Genomic DNA, 18,619 nt, shown 5'->3' on the forward strand with positions numbered 1-18,619 from the left:
GTTACAGAAGATGGCCAATCAAGATGGCCGCTAGCCATGTGTCCTTTGTTTCAGTTTAGACAAGATGGCCACCAACCATGTGTCCTCTGGCTGGCAATGTGCTCTCAGGAAGGTGGAATTTGGAGGACTGAAGCCCGCCTGCTGGCTCTGTGCTTTTGATGAAGCTGGTTTGGGGGTGTGGCAATGCCGGCTCCCTCTGAGTTACCAACAAATGACAGTTCATTCCCTCTGAGAGATTTTAGGGCTAAACTTATGAAATGCTGTAACTCCTGAACCATACACGTTATATTTAGGGGGGTAAGAGATTCATACTTGTTGGATTAATATGACATCAGACATGGCTAAGCCCGCGGGTCAGGCTCATGAGAAGATTCATATCTTAATAACCGGACAGGCTATCACAATGAATGTCATATCAGCATGATGGCCAGGTTTTACCGAACAAGACGATATGAATTTTATAGCTGTGCGACATATGGTTTTCGTATACCGACAGGAAATCATACCACCCAGGCTTTCAGATTGGCCATTCATCGGTGCCAAGAAGTCTGGGGGGAACGTAAGTTTGGAGTAGCCCCCTGCTGGGGAGGGAAGCCTTCTGTGAATAGAGTCCCCAGCTGGTGACTAGAGAGGTAATGAAAGATAAACATTCTAAGCTAATTAACACATCAAAAGACATCCTGCATCTACGTCAGGGCAGAGGAGAAAAACTTGTACTTTTAAAAAACCAGGAATGTCAATTTCTGATTCTTGTAATGGCTGCACCAATTTAGCCAGACAGCGATCAGAAATTGAACTGCGCAGCCCCTTCCAATTCGCCCGCGTTTCTCATGGCTGTTCCGTGACAGCACCCCCTGGGGAGAAGGCAGATAGACATGCATCAGCAAGATGTGTGTCGTTGCCGCTAACCTGCGATATCTGGTCTAGTTCCCCGTTGGCGTTCTGGTGTCGGCTGCCCGCTTCGTGTCGGCCAACCTGGCTGACAAGTCTCGGGTTGCCGGTACGGCGGGAAAACCCGTTGGAGCCGGCGGCTCGGTTCCCCTGGACAGGTCGCGGTCCGCTACCCTCAGGCTTGACCCGACATGGACCGTTCTGGCCAGGGCGTTTGCGCCACTGCGTTCGGATGGGGCGTCTGCCAGGACTGCTGACAACGGGCAGTGGTTTGGGTAGGTCAGCAGCCAGCCCACACAGGGGTTCCCTGCGAAGCGGCTGTGGACCTAAGGGAACCCCGCGGGAATCCCTGGACCTCCCCCGCTCCTGACAGACGGCACATGCTTTGCAGTATTTGGCTACATCCCTGTTCATCCCGGGCCAATAAAACTGTTTCCGAATACAGGCAAGTGTCTTGCGGACACCCGAGTGCCCTGTCAGAGGATTAGCATGTGCGGATTTCAGCACATGTCCCCTGAACGCACTCGGGACCACAAGCCATTTGGTATTCGCATGTGATCCACCGGTAGGGGGCTGTACAGACTCGCTGTACAGTCTCAGGGACTCAGAGGCTTACTGCCTGAGCACCTCCAGGCTTGGGTCGCTTTGTAGTGCTGCTGTGAGGACGCTGTCAGTTTCAGCCAACTTGCTCATGTCACACGAGGCCAGCGGCTGAAAGGTCTCTTCCCTGCGGTCAGAGGAGGGGGAGGAGGCCGGAACCCCCTCCACCTGTTCTGAGCTCGGGTTCTGAGCAGTACAGCTGCGCGGTACTGCTAGCACAGGTACACCTTCAGAAGGGCACAGACGGGCATTACTCAAATCATCGTTGCATGCATTAATGACATTGACAGGTATAGACATTTTTTCATTACAGACAGGTTGTACAGTAAACTCAGGTACAGTTACATCATCATCACAACAGGCAGTCTGTACATCAAACTCAGGTGCCTTTGAAGCAGGCACTATTGAACCGGGTACCCTTGAACTGGGCACATTCAATCCACCTCCCCCTGGTGCTCCCCCAAGTGTATAAAGTACCTGGTGGTGGGTGGAGAGTCCGTCTCCTTCCGTGAGCGACAAGGTGGTCGTGGCAGGTTCGTAGTAGGACACAAGCTTGCCCAAATCAGTCCCCAGCAACACAGGGACTGGGAGATCCTTCATAACCCCAACAACCCTTTCTTGGATTCCCATCCCCCAATTCATTTTCACTCTCGCGTGGGCTATGTGAAAAAGGGTGCCCTCTACTCCAGTAAGGGCAAGGGATCGGCTGGAGCTGATGCTCTCCTTTGGCACAAGGTGTGAGTGAACTAACGTGATGTCAGCTCCGGTGTCTTGGAATCCGGTGACAACTTTGCCGTTCACTCTAACAAGTTGCTGCTGGTCGGTTCGGTCGCGGATTTCCTTTCTGCGGGCAAACAGAACAAAATCCGAGGATCCAGGCTGTGGTTCGCTGGTGGGTTGCCTCTGCTGTGGGTGAGGTACAGGGGATACAGGTGCTGCAGGTGCTGGTGGTTTCTGTCTTCGCTCTGGACAGACGAATTTCATGTGTCCGGGCTGGCGGCAGTAGTGACAGGTGACCTCTCCTGGGGCTGCAGGCCTGGGTGCAGCAGCTGTGCTGGGTGGCCTCTGTGGCTGACGGCTCACAGGGGCAGGAGAGTCTGCCGGGGTATTGGGCTGACCTGTGGTGTCACAGTTCACTCATCTCTTCAACTACAAGAAAGGCTCAGGAGTAGTCTTAGCTACCGTAATATCTATGTTACGGCAGGGCCCTTATTGCACTTTCTCTTACAGGGTTATGGAAACAGTTTTGCCCATGCGATAAAGCGAGGTGCAAAAATGAAATCATGCCTAGCAAAGGTTGGTTTTGATCCATCAACCTCTGGGTTATGGGCCCAGCACACTTCTGCCAGCGCCACTCTGCAGTCTGCTTACCTTTGTATACAATCTTCAAGTTTAAGAAGGGTACATTAGTTGAAATAGTTACACTACAATCTATGTTACAATGACACTTTCTTTTAAGGGGCTATGGCCGCAAAGCTCCTTTTTCTCTTGGATATATCACAATGGTACATGCTAGGCTGGCTTCAGCATGTAGCATTGTAGTGTGTTGTGTTGGTGGTATAATGGTTAGGATAGCAGCCTACCAAGTGGTAGGCCTGGGTTTGATTCCTAGGCAAATGTATGTGAGTTGGCTTTTGACATCCTACAAATCCTTAAGCATGCTCATTTTTCTCTTGGATATATCATAATGGTACATGCTAGGCTGGCTTCAGCATGTAGTGTTGGTGGTGGTATAGCGGTGAGGAGAGCTGCCTACCAAGCACTAGACCTGGGTTCAATTCCTGGCCAATGTGTGTGAGCTGGCTTTTGAAATCCTACAATTCCCTGGAAGACAAGACTCTCCTCCTCCCGGAGGGAGAGAGGGAGGATTACACTTCCTGATGTGGACAGCAGTGTAGGCCTGTAATTGAACATTCAATTAGATTTCTGACCTTAAAGGGGAACTTCAGCCTAAACAAACATACTGTCATTAAGTTACATTAGTTATGTTAATTACAATAGATAGGTAATATAATTTTTTACCCACCCGGTTTTAAAAGAATAGGCAAATGTTTGTGATTCATGGGGGCTGCCATCTTTGTCATGGGGGCAGCCATCTTTTTGGTTGAAAGGAGGTGACAAGGAGCATAAGACACAGTTCCAACTGTCCTTTGTCCTGATAACCCCTCCCAGCTGCATGCGCTACGCTTCAAATGTCAAATTCAAAATGTAAAAAAAAAAAATTGCACCAAAACAGCAGAACGAGAACAAGAACATCAGAAATCCCATCATGCTTTGCACAGTATCAGGGGAAAAAAGCCCGGGCAGTTTTCTTCTGTGCAGCTAAAAATGAGGCTTGTATAAGAGAAACAAAGTTCTGATGCTGTGAAACTGTTAAAGAAACACCAGGCCTTTTCAGTGCTCCTGAGTCGATTTTTAGTCTGGAGGTTCACTTTAAAACACTGCTTTGTGTCAAATCCAGATTTTTTTCTAGGACTTTTGATGTCTATTCTACTCAATCATGTCTCCCTCCAGGTTTTAGACCCCTTAAAACATCTTTTCCATCACTTTTGTGGCCAGCATAATTTATTTCTAATCTTCCAAGTTTGCCTCTCCATTGAAGTCTATTGAGGTTTGTGAAAGTTCGCGCGAACCGAACTTTCGTGGTAGGTTCGCGAACCTAAAATTGGAGGTTCGGGCCATCTCTAATGAACACACAACTTCACAGAACACACATTATACATGTACTGTAATTAATAAATATAAAAGTAAATGTATATAAATGTACATTTGTTTGCCTACCAGATACATTTATGGGTACAATGTTCGTCTGTATGGAGTTAGAGTGATGCCAGCGTCTCTCTTCTGGTATTGGAAATGGGAATGCTTTTATCCAGGCAACTTGCTTATCTGGAGTTGTAGGTAAGCTCAGACATGTTTCTCGTGGTCTCACGCCTGTTGTGGTACTTTCATCTTCACTTACTCTTCTGTTAGATGGCTGTTGGTAAGAATGCAGTTATTCTGGTTATTAATATTATTATTATAATATTATTATTACTGCTGCTACTACAACTCTACTACTATGGCATCTACACAGGCAACAACCTTGCTGAATACAACTGAGCAATAGTGTTACATTTCACAGACTGTGAAAGTGGTAGATTAACTGGTTTCCAAATAATTATAATTACTGGGTAAAAAGTTGTGAGGTTTGAATCAGCATGGTATGGTATCAACCTTTTTCAACAGGAGGGGGCTAATGTGTGACTTGTGGGTACTGAGTGCCATGAGTTTTCTTACCATGGGGAGGGGTACTGGCTGGGTGTAAAGTTGTAAGCAGGTTCTGGGTGACATTTGAGTGCTTGCTATAGTGGGGGTTACTGGCTGAGTGTAATGTGAATGCTGGATATTGAGGGGATTGTTGTGGGTGTAGGGAAAGAGAGGTCACTGTGCATGCAGGAGGAGGGAGAGGTCACTGTGGGTGCTGGCAATGGGAAAGGTCACTGTGGGTGCTGGGGGAGGTAGAGGTCAGTGTGGGTGCTGGAGGAAGGGAAGGGAGAGGTCACTGTGGGTGCTGGCAATAGGAGAGGTCACTGTTAGAGATGAGCCGAATGGTTCGCCCGCGAACAGTTCCAGGTGAACTTTGGGTGGTTTGCGATCGCCGGCGAAGGCGAACTTTTGCGGAAGTTCGGTTTGCCCCCATAATGCTCCATTACGGTCAACTTTGACCCTCTACATCACAGTCAGCAGGCACATTGTCGCCAATCAGACTACACTCTCTCCTGGAGCCCCACCCCCTTATAAAAGGCAAGGTTCTCTGTCCGTTTTACTCACTCGTCTGCCTACAGTAATTAGTGAAGGGACAGCTGCTGACAGACTCTGCTAGGGGAAGCTTAGTTAGGCCCTTGTAGGCTCGTTAGCTTGCTCCTGGCTGATTGTTATTCCTTATATAGCACCCCACAACAGCTCCTTCCCCTCTTCCCTCCTCCTCCTCCACCGGAGGAGGATCTTGTCTTCCAGGGATTTGTAGGATGTCAAAAGCACGCTCACATACATTGACCAGGAATCAAACCCAGGTCAACTGCTTGAAGGGCAGCTAGGCTCACCACTATACCACCAACACTACAGGCTGAAGCCAGCCAATCTGGCCTGGGAAGGATGAAAAGCTAGGTGGCCATGCAACCATTCCTGCTAACCTAAAGCTTACTTGTGTCTTACAACACGTTGGCTTAAAGCGGTATTGTCACCATAAAAATCAAATTCCAACAGCAACTGGTCTGAGTGTATTAAGTGATAAAGATGCTAATCCTGCATTCAAAACTTTTTCTGCTGTTATGGTTTGGAGTTATCACATACTTTAGGAGCACTGGCCCTAGTGCCAAACAGTGCCAAAAAGTTGAATGCTGGGAGTTCTTTTTTATCTATAATTTATTTCTCCTCTTCCATTTATTTCCCTGTCTAGCTGATCACTTGTGTTTACAAGCAACGCTGTAGTGACTCAGTGATTGGATGTGTAAATAAAAAGAAAGACTCTGGGAGGAGGGCAGCTAATGAATACACAATGAGCAAGAGAAGGGAGGGGGGGAAACAAGAGTCAGGGAGGATATGATGTCAGCATTAGCTTGGCAAGATGGCCACTGCCTAGAAAAGGATTTTCTGCTTTTCCTTTATAAAATTCACAGGAATCATTACGTGGATAGCACAATACATCTGTTATGTATGTAGAAGTATTATTTATCTACTTATATATGTTTTTTTTATTTCTAGGTTAGCATGGGTGTCGCTTGTTCTCAGTTTGCTGTTTTTTTTTTTTTTTGTTTTTTTTTTAGTGTGGTGTCACAGTTCACTCATCTCTTCAACTACAAGAAAGTCCCAGGAGTAGTCTTAGCTACCATAATATCTATGTTACGGCAGGGCCCTTATTACACTTTCTCTTACAGGTCTATGGAAACCGTTTTGCCCATGCGATAAAGCGTGGTGCAAAAATGAAATCATGCCTAGCAGAGGATGGTTTCGATCCATCAACCTCTGGGTTATGGGCCCAGCACACTTCTGCTGCACCACTCTGCAGTCTGCTTACATTTGTATACAATTTTCAAGTTTAAAGGAGTCGTCAGGGAACTTTTAATAAAATAAACGCTACTTACCGGGGGCTTCCTCAAGCCCCAAGCTACCAGGACCTCCCTCGCCACAGCTCTGCCCGCAGCCATTTGCCGGAGATCCGACCCCCGGCGATGACGTCAGAGTCATGTCTGTACTGCGCCTGCGCGATCGCTCTGACGTCATCGCCGGGGACCGGGTCGGATCTCCGGCAAACGGCTGCGGGCAGAGCTGCGACGAGGGAGGTCCTGGGAGCTTGGGGCTGGAGGAAGCCCCCGGTAAGTAGCGTTTATTTTATGAAAAGTTCCCTGACAACGCCTTTAAGAAGGGTACATTAGTTGAAATAGTTACACTACAATCTATGTTACAGCAAGGCCCTAATGACACTATTTCAACTTTCTCTTACAGGGTTTCCATACCCCCTTAAAGAGAAAGTGTAATAAGGGCCCTGCCGTAACATAGATATTACAGTAGCTAAGACTACTCATGGGCCTTTCTTGTAGTTGAAGAGATGAGTGAACTGTGACACCACACTTAAAAAAAACCCCAAAAAACAAAAAAAAAACAGCAAACAGAGAAGCTTCCCCATATTGGAGCATTGGATTTGGTAAAGTCTTAAGCCAACGTGTTGTAAGAAACAAGTAAGCTTTAGGTTAGCAGGAATGGTTGCATGGCCACCTAGCTTTTCATTCTTCCCAGGCCAGCTAGGCTGGCTTCAGCCTGTAGTGTTGGTGGTATAGTGGTGAGCATAGCTGCCCTCCAAGCAGTTGACCTGGGTTTGATTCCTGGCTAATGTATGTGAGTGTGCTTTTGACATCCTACAAATCCCTGGAAGACAAGATCCTCCTCAGCAGTCAGCAGAAGGGAAGGAGGAGAGAGGAAGGAGGAGGAGAAGAGATTACACTTCCTGATTGATGTATACACATGTAAGATGTTGTACAGCAGTTTAGGCCTGCAATTCAACATTCAATGTGATTTCTGACCTTAAAAAAGTGGTTTGGGTCAAATCTAAGTTTTTTACAGAGACTTTTGACGTGTATCCCACTCAACCATGTCTCCGTCCAGGTATTAGATCCCTTGAAACATTTTTTCCATCATTTTTCTGGCCAGTATAATTTTTTCTAAATTTACAAGTTCGCCTCTCCATTGAAGTCTATTGCGGTTCGCAAAAGTGTGCGCGAACCGAACTTTTGCGGTAGGTTCGCGAACCGAAAATCAGAGGTTTGGCCCATCTCTAGTCACTGTAGGTGCTGCTGGGGGATGGGAGGTACCTGTGGGTGCTGGAGGACAGGAGTGGTGCTTCTGAGAGAGGGAAAGGTCACTGTGGGTGCTGGGGGAGGGATAGATCAGTGTGGGTGCTGAGAGAGGTCACTGTGGCTGCTTGGGGAAGGAGTGTGGGTGCTGGGGTAAAGAGAAATCACAGTGGGTGAAGCTGTTAGGGAGCTTCTTCACTCCAAAGTGTCTCAGGTGGTGGCGGAGCTTCCAACATATGGGCTGAGCTTCTTGTGTGTGGTGGGCGGAGATTTTTATGAGCGTGGTGGAGCTTCCTTTGCTGACCAAAGGGAACTTTTTATTGAAACATTTAAAAAAAGGGGGTGCCTGGGCATAGAGTTGGGCCGAACGGTTCGCCTGCGAACGGTTCCATGCGAACTTCAGTGGTTCGCGTCCCGCAGGCGAACCTTTGCGGAAGTTCGGTTCGCCCCATAATGCACATGGAGGGTCAACTTTGACCCTCTACATCACAGTCAGCAGGCCCAGTGTAGCCAATTAGGCTACACTAGCACCTGGAGCCCCACCCCCCCTTATATAAGGCAGGCAGCGGCGGCCATTACGGTCACTCGTGTGCTGCCTGCGTTAGTGAGAGTAGGGCGAGCTGCTGCAGACTGTCTCTCAGGGAAAGATTAGTTAGGCTTAACTTGTTCCTGTCTGGCTGCATACCTGTTCTGTGAACCCACCACTGCATACCTGTGCTGTGAACCCACCACTGCATACCTGTGCTGTGAACCCACCACTGCATACCTGTTCAGTGAACCCACCACTGCATACCTGTTCAGTGGACCTGCCACTGCATACCTGTTCTGTTCAGTGGACCCGCCACTGTATACCTGTTCATTGAACCCGCCACTGCATACCTGTTCTGTTTAGTGGACCCGCCACTGCATACCTGTTCTGTTCAGTGGACCCGCCACTGTATACCTGTTTAGTGAACCCGCCACTGCATACCTGTTCTGTTCAGTGGACCGCCACTGTATACCTGTTCAGTGAACCCGCCACTGCATACCTGTTCTGTTCAGTGGACCCGCCACTGCATACCTGTTCTGTTCAGTGGACCCGCCACTGTATACCTGTTTAGTGAACCCGCCACTGCATACCTGTTCTGTTCAGTGGACCCGCCACTGTATACCTGTTCAGTGAACCCGCCACTGCATACCTGTTGTGTTCAGTGAACCTGCCACTGCATACCTGTTCTGTGAACCCGCCACTGTATACCTGTTCTGTTTAGTGAACCCGCCACTGCATACCTGTTCTGTTCAGTGGACCCGCCACTGCATACCTGTTCTGTTCAGTGGACCCGCCACTGTATACCTGTTCAGTGAACCCGCCACTGCATACCTGTTCTGTTCAGTGGACCCGCCACTGCATACCTGTTCTGTGAACCCGCCACTGTATACCTGTGCTGCAGACTGTCTCTCAGGGAAAGATTAGTTAGGCTTAACTTGTTCCTGTCTGGCTGCATACCTGTGCTGTGAACCCACCACTGCATACCTGTGCTGTGAACCCACCACTGCATACCTGTGCTGTGAACCCACCACTGCATACCTGTGCTGTGAACCCACCACTGCATACCTGTTCAGTGAACCCACCACTGCATACCTGTGCTGTGAACCCACCACTGCATACCTGTTCAGTGAACCTGCCACTGCATACCTGTTCTGTTCAGTGGACCCGCCACTGTATACCTGTTCATTGAACCCACCACTGCATACCTGTGCTGTGAACCCACCACTGCATACCTGTTCTGTGAACCCACCACTGCATACCTGTGCTGTGAACCCACCACTGCATACCTGTTCAGTGAACCTGCCACTGCATACCTGTTCTGTTCAGTGGACCCGCCACTGTATACCTGTTCATTGAACCCACCACTGCATACTTGTGCTGTGAACCCACCACTGCATACCTGTGCTGTGAACCCACCACTGCATACCTGTTCTGTGAACCCACCACTGCATACCTGTTCAGTGAACCCGCCACTGCATACCTGTTCTGTTCAGTGGACCCGCCACTGTATACCTGTTCAGTGAACCCGCCACTGCATACCTGTTGTGTTCAGTGAACCTGCCACTGCATACCTGTTCTGTGAACCCGCCACTGTATACCTGTTCTGTTTAGTGAACCCGCCACTGTATACCTGTTCTGTTTAGTGAACCCGCCACTGCATACCTGTTCTGTTCAGTGGACCCGCCACTGTATACCTGTTCAGTGAACCCGCCACTGCATACCTGTTGTGTTCAGTGAACCTGTCAGACCAAATTTGATCAGCTGGACAGTCACTGTTCTGTCATTCAGCTACATCAGCCAGGCGACCATATGGGCTGTAAAGCCACCAAAACTTGCACTCTCGCCATGGTGCGCACCAGTCCAGCACGGCCGTCACTACACAAACAGCTGTTTGCGGTGCGTTACACGGTGAGTTTGGTGTGTCAGTGTGAAGCAGTACCTTAATTACACTACCTGATTGATGTATACACATGCAAGATGTTTGAAAGCACTGAAAGGCCTGTCATTTAGCATTCAATGTGATTTCTGCCCTTAAAACGCTGCTTTGCGTCAAATCCAGATTTTTCCCCGGGACTTTTGGCATGTATCCCACTCCGCCATGCCCCCCTCCAGGTGTTAGACCCCTTGAAACATCTTTTCCATCACTTTTGTGGCCAGCATAATTATTTTTTTTTTCAAAGTTCGCATCCCCATTGAAGTCTATTGCGGTTCGCGAACTTTAACGCGAACCCAACCTTCCGCGGAAGTTCGCGAACCAGGTTCGCGAACCTAAAATCGGAGGTTCGGCCCAACTCTACCTGGGCACCCAGAGCCTCACTTCCCTTTGCACGTGCCTGGTGGAGACCTCCCAATGAAGGTTCTTTTAGTAGCGATTGTGCAAAAAGTTTAATACATGTGATCAGTTGGCTGTAAAGACACTAGACTGTAACAGGATACACAATTCACAAATCTGATTTCTATATTATACACAGGCTTGATCCTTTCAGAAGTATATTAAAATATAACTTTTATTAATTTTATATAAAACCACTTATCATAATTTTGTTGCTGTTTTATTTTCAATTTTTACACATAACAGAGTTGGGTTACCAGTGTTTGAAGGAGCACCTATACCTATAAAAAGGATTTCCTATAGCAGTGCTCCAACCCTATACTCTGACTGATTGCTATTAACTTGCTACATATAAGATTAAACCCCCCACCAATCCAACATGTTTCGACTCCCTAATTGGAGTCGTCGTCAGGGAAAAAGGTGCATAGTGTAAAGGTTGCTAGTGCATCAGAAGAAAGCTAAAGCATTATATATACATTGATAAGGAAAACAACAAATGCTCTCTTGCTCTGTCAGCATTGAACTGAATCTGTATCTGCCCTGCTTATATACTCAATAGGGGAGGCGGTGTCCAGTAAGACCGATCCCACCTACTTTTACATTGTCCCCATTGGTCAGATTCACCGTCAATCACTGTCTATTCCTGGCCATTGGCTGGCCTATCTCTTCCCATCATATTCCAAAAGTACTTAAAAATCGAAGCTATTACCTTCAAAAGGCCCAGGGTCCATCCTTGACAAGTCCCCTAAACATCCCCGGGAAAGCCGCTCACCCACCCTTTGTCTAAGTATCAAAATGCCGATCATCGTATTTAGTCCATAGGCGATCATTGAATGTTTCCTATTGGTGGATTTCTCTTCTTTTGTCCATCCCACACCTCCTTCCTCCAATCGCTGCATGTTAGGCAGTGTTGCTATGGATACCCGACCCGGACTTTCGTTTATTCAATAGACGCCGGCGTAGGGTGGAGCTCTCCACTTCCTCCTCCCCGCCACGTCATGTACCAATAACCATTCGCCGCATCTGTCCGGACCCTCCTCCACATCAACTACGTCACTGCCCCTCTCTTTACGAGATGGGGATGTATGTTTCCGCCCCCAGGAAATTACCTAAACCAGCTTGACACGCAAGCTGTCATTTCCCTTCTGTATATACGGGGAGTCTTTATAAACAAAGCCATATGAGCTGCAGGGTGTATCTGGGACGGCACTATTCATTTTATTTACAGTCATCCTCATGTTATTAGATAGATCCTTTTCCTACTTGATCAAATGCAAAAAAACACGTTATGCATTATTTATTTAACACACTGTGCTGATATTAAACATGTTCTTAGTTATCATAATCAATCATAACCAATAAAGACTCAAGATATTTTAATCCACACCCTGAGATTTATATTACTCAATAATTTTATGAGATATATATCAGCACTGTTGTGTAGCAGGAAAGTAAAATGTTTATGTACCATATCCCTTACTGTGTATATATATGTGCCCATAGATACAACAGCCGTATAAAATTCCCATCATGGATACCGACTATATTTTGACACAACAATGGTGACCGAGCTAGCCCCCCAGTTCTGAGGGGAGGGATCTTTTAGTTTCTTATCATAATATTTCCTGATGTTTGTTAAATGAACGGGGTATATGTAAATCCCTCATTCAAGCCGCCTGGACTCAGGGTACCCAAACGATAAATCCATTTAGCCTCCAATTGACGCAATTTTAAATCCAGATTTCCTCCTCGAGGTCCCATCTTCCATTGTTGTATAACAAAATACTTTAGACATGTAGTATCGCCATCATGGAACTCCCTAAAATGTCTTGATACTGGAGTATCCTTTGGATTGCGTATATTTCCAATATGTTCCAGAATTCTCTGCTTAACCTGTCGTGTTGTTTCACCCACATATAACAGATGGCACGGACATTCTATTGCATATACGACTCCCTCTGTCTCGCAGTTGAAAAAAATCGAGGATTTCATATACTTTTTCATTTTTGGGGGCCACAAAATTTTTACATGTACTAACATTAGGACAGGCCTTGCATCGGCCACATCTAAACATCCCTTTCAGGGGCCTTTCCAACCAGGTTTTTTTTATTTTCTTTTTTGAAATCGGTAGGAAAGAGTGTACCAATTCATCTCCAAGTTTTTTCCTCTCTGATATGTAAAATTTGGTGTCTTAGGGAGTATTTCTCTCAGCTGCGGATCTAATTGGAGAATAGACCAATGTCGTTCAACAATTCTCTTGATCTCTTCTGATTGTAATGAGAAAGTACTCACAATTCGCATTGAATTCTCATTAGAGGTGACCTCAGTCTTTTGCTTTGGAATCAACAGATCTTCTCTGTCTGTTTCTTGTGCTCTTCTTCGTGCCTCCTCAATCACATGATTTGGGTACCCCCTATTTCTAAATCGTTTCTCCAGTGTCATACATTCTTCATCAAATGCCTGATCACTGGAACAATTCCTTCGTGCTCTATAGTATTGACCTTTTGGAATTCCTTTTTTCAGGGGTACAGGATGATGGCTATTCCAAGACAACAGAGAATTTGTTGAAGTTTGTTTTCGAAATATTTTAGTTTCCAACTTGCCCTGGTCTGTTCTCGTAATCTGTACATCTAGAAAACTCAAGGAATTTCTATCAATTTCGTATGTAAAGAACATGCCAATCTGATTCCGATTTAGAAGGTGCACAAAGTCAACAAAGATATCTCTGGGACCGTTCCACAGAATGAACACGTCATCTATGAAACGGCCCCAGAAAAGAACATGTGATGTATAAAACGCCAGATCCTCTGAAAAAACAATTGTATCCTCCCACCATCCGAGAAAGAGGTTTGCGTACGATGGGGCACACGATGTCCCTATCGCACATCCCTTCCTCTGAATATAGAACCCATGCTGAAACAGAAAGTAGTTATGAGTCAGAACAAATTGTAAGAGTTCCATAACCAGCAGGGAGTGTTCCCTCAAATGAATGCTTCTTGTTTTCAGAAAATAATCTACAGCCTCCATGCCTAGTTCATGCTTGATGTTATTATATAATGATTCAACGTCCAGGCTAGCCAGCCACACGTCATCACTAATCGATATTCCTTGGATTCTATTGAGTAAATCCATTGTGTCACGGATATATGAGGGAAGACTCATCACAAAAGGTCTGAGAAATTGATCCACATATTGACTAATCTTCTCTGTAAGGCACCCATTGCCTGAAATTATTGGGCGTCCTGGTGGCTTTTCCAGTTTTTTATGTATCTTGGGGAGTGAATAAAAGGTGGATATTGTAGGGTACTTTACCAGCATATAAGTCAGATCTTTTTTACTCAATACATTTTTTTCGACAGCAATATTAAGGAGGGTCTCAAGTTCTTTATAGTAGATTGACGTTGGATTGTTTTCCAATCTACTGTAATTTTCTTTGTTATTTAAGATTTCCATGCACATGTCAATATAATGTTCCTTTTTCATCAGCACAATATTCCCTCCTTTATCTGATTTTTTAAAAATCAAATCCTCATTGCTTTTTAGGCCCTTTAAAGCATTTTGTTCTTCCTCACTTAGATTATGTCTTTTATCATTTTTCTTCGTTCTACTCAAATATTCCAGATCTTTTTCCACAGTTTCCAGAAATATTTGGATAGGAGGGTAAGAACCAATTGCCGGACAGAACCTGCTTTTTACTGTCAAATTACTTTCAGGTATCCCTACATTAATTTCTCCCGTTTCATTTTCATTTAATAGATCATTTAAAATCTCCAGACTCTGTGCTTCCTGTGCCATTTCCATTTTTGATTTCATAGTTTCTGAATTCATAAATTTATATACCGCTAACTTACGTCCAAACAAGTTAATATCCTTTATCGTCTCGAAGAGGTCAAAATTAGCGGTCGGTACAAAAGTCAATCCCTTCGACAATACTGAGATCTCTGTCTTACTCAAGGCATAGTCTGTCAAATTTACAATTCTCATAACATCATCCATATTCTCATCCTCTACCACTCCTCCTCTCTGTTTCTGTGATATGAAGGCTTGTATGCCCTTTTCTCTCTGTTCCGAAGGTTCCTTGGGGTTATCTGACCCCCTGGTTTGGGTTTCCTTCCTTGCCCTAAAAAATCCCCCTGCTTTGGTTTTGCACCTTTGTTTGGGGTCTCACCCTCTGACTCAGATTCACTCTCTGTCACTGATGTGGGTGTATTTGGTACACTAGGATTTGGTTTGGGACTAGTCTTTTTCCAATTGTACACTTTTCCGTTTTTAAAGTCTTTCCAATCTCGATTATATTTTTTGTGTTTTTTTGCTTTAATAGCTTCTTTATGACTCTGAACCTTAGCCTGCAGTTTTTCTTCCAATTGCTTAAATTCGGGGTGATCTTTATATTTAGTCACTTCCTTGTGGGCTTCCTCTAGTTTTTTATTTGTATTCTCAAGTGTCTTTATTTCGAAGTCTCGTAGGCATGTCATTAACTCTAACGTTTGTTTTGTTTTTAGTTCGTTCCAGATTTTCATAAATTCCTCATTCTTGGAATGTTTATGCGGTATACACAAATTTCTTAAACCTCTTACAGTAATGCCTTCTTTTATATATGTATTGAAACTAGAGACCTCCCACCATCCTTTATTATGCTCTTTATATATGCCAAAGATATTTCTAAACGCAAGCTCAATTTCAGAGTCAGTTGTAGGTATTTCTGGAGTTTTTTGGACAGGTTCTCCTCCACATGAGAAGACTTCCTTTGCTTCGGCTATCAAAACACTCACGTCTGGTCTGCTAGAGAGGAACCCTGACATATTTCTAATTAGTACTGAGGAATATGAACGGAGATGAAACTATATTTGAACTTCTATAGTAGGACCCTGGTGTCAGAATCACCTAATCTCAAAACACAATTCACAAATCTGATTTCTATATTATACACAGGCTTGATCCTTTCAGAAGTATATTAAAATATACCTTTTATTAATTTTATATAAAACCACTTATCATAATTTTGTTGCTGTTTTATTTTCAATTTTTACACATAACAGAGTTGGGTTACCAGTGTTTGAAGGAGCACCTATACCTATAAAAAGGATTTCCTATAGCAGTGCTCCAACCCTATACTCTGACTGATTGCTATTAACCACTTGCCGACCAGGGGATGTTACACTGATCGGTGCTGTGTGGGCTCTACAGCCCGCAGCACCGATCAGCAGTGCAGCAGGGCGATCAGACTACCCCCCTTTTTTCCCCACTAGGGGGATGTCCTGCTGGGGGGGTCTGATCGCCGCCGGCTGCAGTTGCTTAGCGGGGGGGGGGCTCTTCAAAGCCCCCCTCCGCAGCGCTTTCAGCCCTCTCGCCAGCTCCCTCCCTCTCCCTCCCCCTGTGTGCTGCGCAGGACGGATTTCCGTCCTGCGCATTGAAGGATAGGCTTCAGCCTATCATATGCCGGCGATCCCCGGCTAATCAGAGGCCGGGGATCGCCGATCTGCCTTACGGCGCTGCTGCGCAGCAGCGCCGTATGATGTAAACAGCGGGGATTTCTTCCCCGCCTGTTTACATTTTGCCGGCGAGCCGCCATCGGCGGCTCTCCGGCTGTTCACGGAGACACCCTCCGTGAACTGACATGGAAAGGCCGCTCGATCGAGCGGCCATTTCCATGGTAACCCGCAGACGACCAGTTTACGCCAATCGGCGTTAGCTGGTCGTCAAGAGGTTAACTTGCTACATATAAGATTAAACCCCCCACCAATCCAACATGTCGTATATGCAATAGAATGTCCGTGCCATCTGTTATATGTGGGTGAAACAACACGACAGGTTAAGCAGAGAATTCTGGAACATATTGGAAATATACGCAATCCAAAGGATACTCCAGTATCAAGACATTTTAGGGAGTTCCATGATGGCGATACTACATGTCTAAAGTATTTTGTTATACAACAATGGAAGATGGGACCTCGAGGAGGAAATCTGGATTTAAAATTGCGTCAATTGGAGGCTAAATGGATTTATCGTTTGGGTACCCTGAGTCCAGGCGGCTTGAATGAGGGATTTACATATACCCCGTTCATTTAACAAACATCAGGAAATATTATGATAAGAAACTAAAAGATCCCTCCCCTCAGAACTGGGGGGCTAGCTCGGTCACCCTTGTTGTGTCAAAATATAGTCGGTATCCATGATGGGAATTTTATACGGCTGTTGTATCTATGGGCACATATATATACACAGTAAGGGATATGGTACATAAACATTTTACTTTCCTGCTACACAACAGTGCTGATATATATCTCATAAAATTATTGAGTAATATAAATCTCAGGGTGTGGATTAAAATATCTTGAGTCTTTATTGGTTGTGATTGCTTATGATAACTAAGAATATGTTTAATATCAGCACAGTGTGTTAAATAAATAATGCATAACGTGTTTTTTTGCATTTGATCAAGTAGGAAAAGGATCTATCTAATAACATGAGGATGACTGTAAATCAGAGGCCGGGGATCGCCGATCTGCCTTACGGCGCTGCTGCGCAGCAGCGCCGTATGATGTAAACAGCGGGGATTTCTTCCCCGCCTGTTTACATTTTGCCGGCGAGCCGCCATCGGCGGCTCTCCGGCTGTTCACGGAGACACCCTCCGTGAACTGACATGGAAAGGCCGCTCGATCGAGCGGCCGTTTCCATGGTAACCCGCAGACGACCAGTTTACGCCAATCGGCGTTAGCTGGTCGTCAAGAGGTTAACTTGCTACATATAAGATTAAACCCCCCACCAATCCAACATGTCGTATATGCAATAGAATGTCCGTGCCATCTGTTATATGTGGGTGAAACAACACGACAGGTTAAGCAGAGAATTCTGGAACATATTGGAAATATACGCAATCCAAAGGATACTCCAGTATCAAGACATTTTAGGGAGTTCCATGATGGCGATACTACATGTCTAAAGTATTTTGTTATACAACAATGGAAGATGGGACCTCGAGGAGGAAATCTGGATTTAAAATTGCGTCAATTGGAGGCTAAATGGATTTATCGTTTGGGTACCCTGAGTCCAGGCGGCTTGAATGAGGGATTTACATATACCCCGTTCATTTAACAAACATCAGGAAATATTATGATAAGAAACTAAAAGATCCCTCCCCTCAGAACTGGGGGGCTAGCTCGGTCACCCTTGTTGTGTCAAAATATAGTCGGTATCCATGATGGGAATTTTATACGGCTGTTGTATCTATGGGCACATATATATACACAGTAAGGGATATGGTACATAAACATTTTACTTTCCTGCTACACAACAGTGCTGATATATATCTCATAAAATTATTGAGTAATATAAATCTCAGGGTGTGGATTAAAATATCTTGAGTCTTTATTGGTTGTGATTGCTTATGATAACTAAGAATATGTTTAATATCAGCACAGTGTGTTAAATAAATAATGCATAACGTGTTTTTTTGCATTTGATCAAGTAGGAAAAGGATCTATCTAATAACATGAGGATGACTGTAAATAAAATGAATAGTGCCGTCCCAGATACACCCTGCAGCTCATATGGCTTTGTTTATAAAGACTCCCCGTATATACAGAAGGGAAATGACAGCTTGCGTGTCAAGCTGGTTTCCGTAATTTCCTGGGGGCGGAAACATACATCCCCATCTCGTAAAGAGAGGGGCAGTGACGTAGTTGATGTGGAGGAGGGTCCGGACAGATGCGGCGAATGGTTATTGGTACATGACGTGGCGGGGAGGAGGAAGTGGAGAGCTCCACCCTACGCCGGCGTCTATTGAATAAACGAAAGTCCGGGTCGGGTATCCATAGCAACACTGCCTAACATGCAGCGATTGGAGGAAGGAGGTGTGGGATGGACAAAAGAAGAGAAATCCAACAATAGGAAACATTCAATGATCGCCTATGGACTAAATACGATGATCGGCAT

General features: G+C 45.4%; 1 protein-coding gene across 2 annotated transcripts in view; it reads right to left on the bottom strand.

Moving 5' to 3' along the window:
* NHSL2 (NHS like 2) overlaps positions 1-18,619 on the bottom strand; it is a 593,959-nt gene that overhangs the window by 238,511 nt on the left and 336,829 nt on the right. For both annotated transcript variants that reach the window (XM_068247787.1, XM_068247788.1), the window contains exon 4: positions 4,273-4,468. In XM_068247787.1, coding sequence (XP_068103888.1) covers positions 4,273-4,468 — 196 coding nt within the window. The remainder of the gene's footprint in view (positions 1-4,272; positions 4,469-18,619) is intronic.

Source organism: Hyperolius riggenbachi, chromosome 8 (assembly GCF_040937935.1).
Source record: "Hyperolius riggenbachi isolate aHypRig1 chromosome 8, aHypRig1.pri, whole genome shotgun sequence".
Lineage (NCBI taxonomy): Eukaryota > Metazoa > Chordata > Amphibia > Anura > Hyperoliidae > Hyperolius > Hyperolius riggenbachi.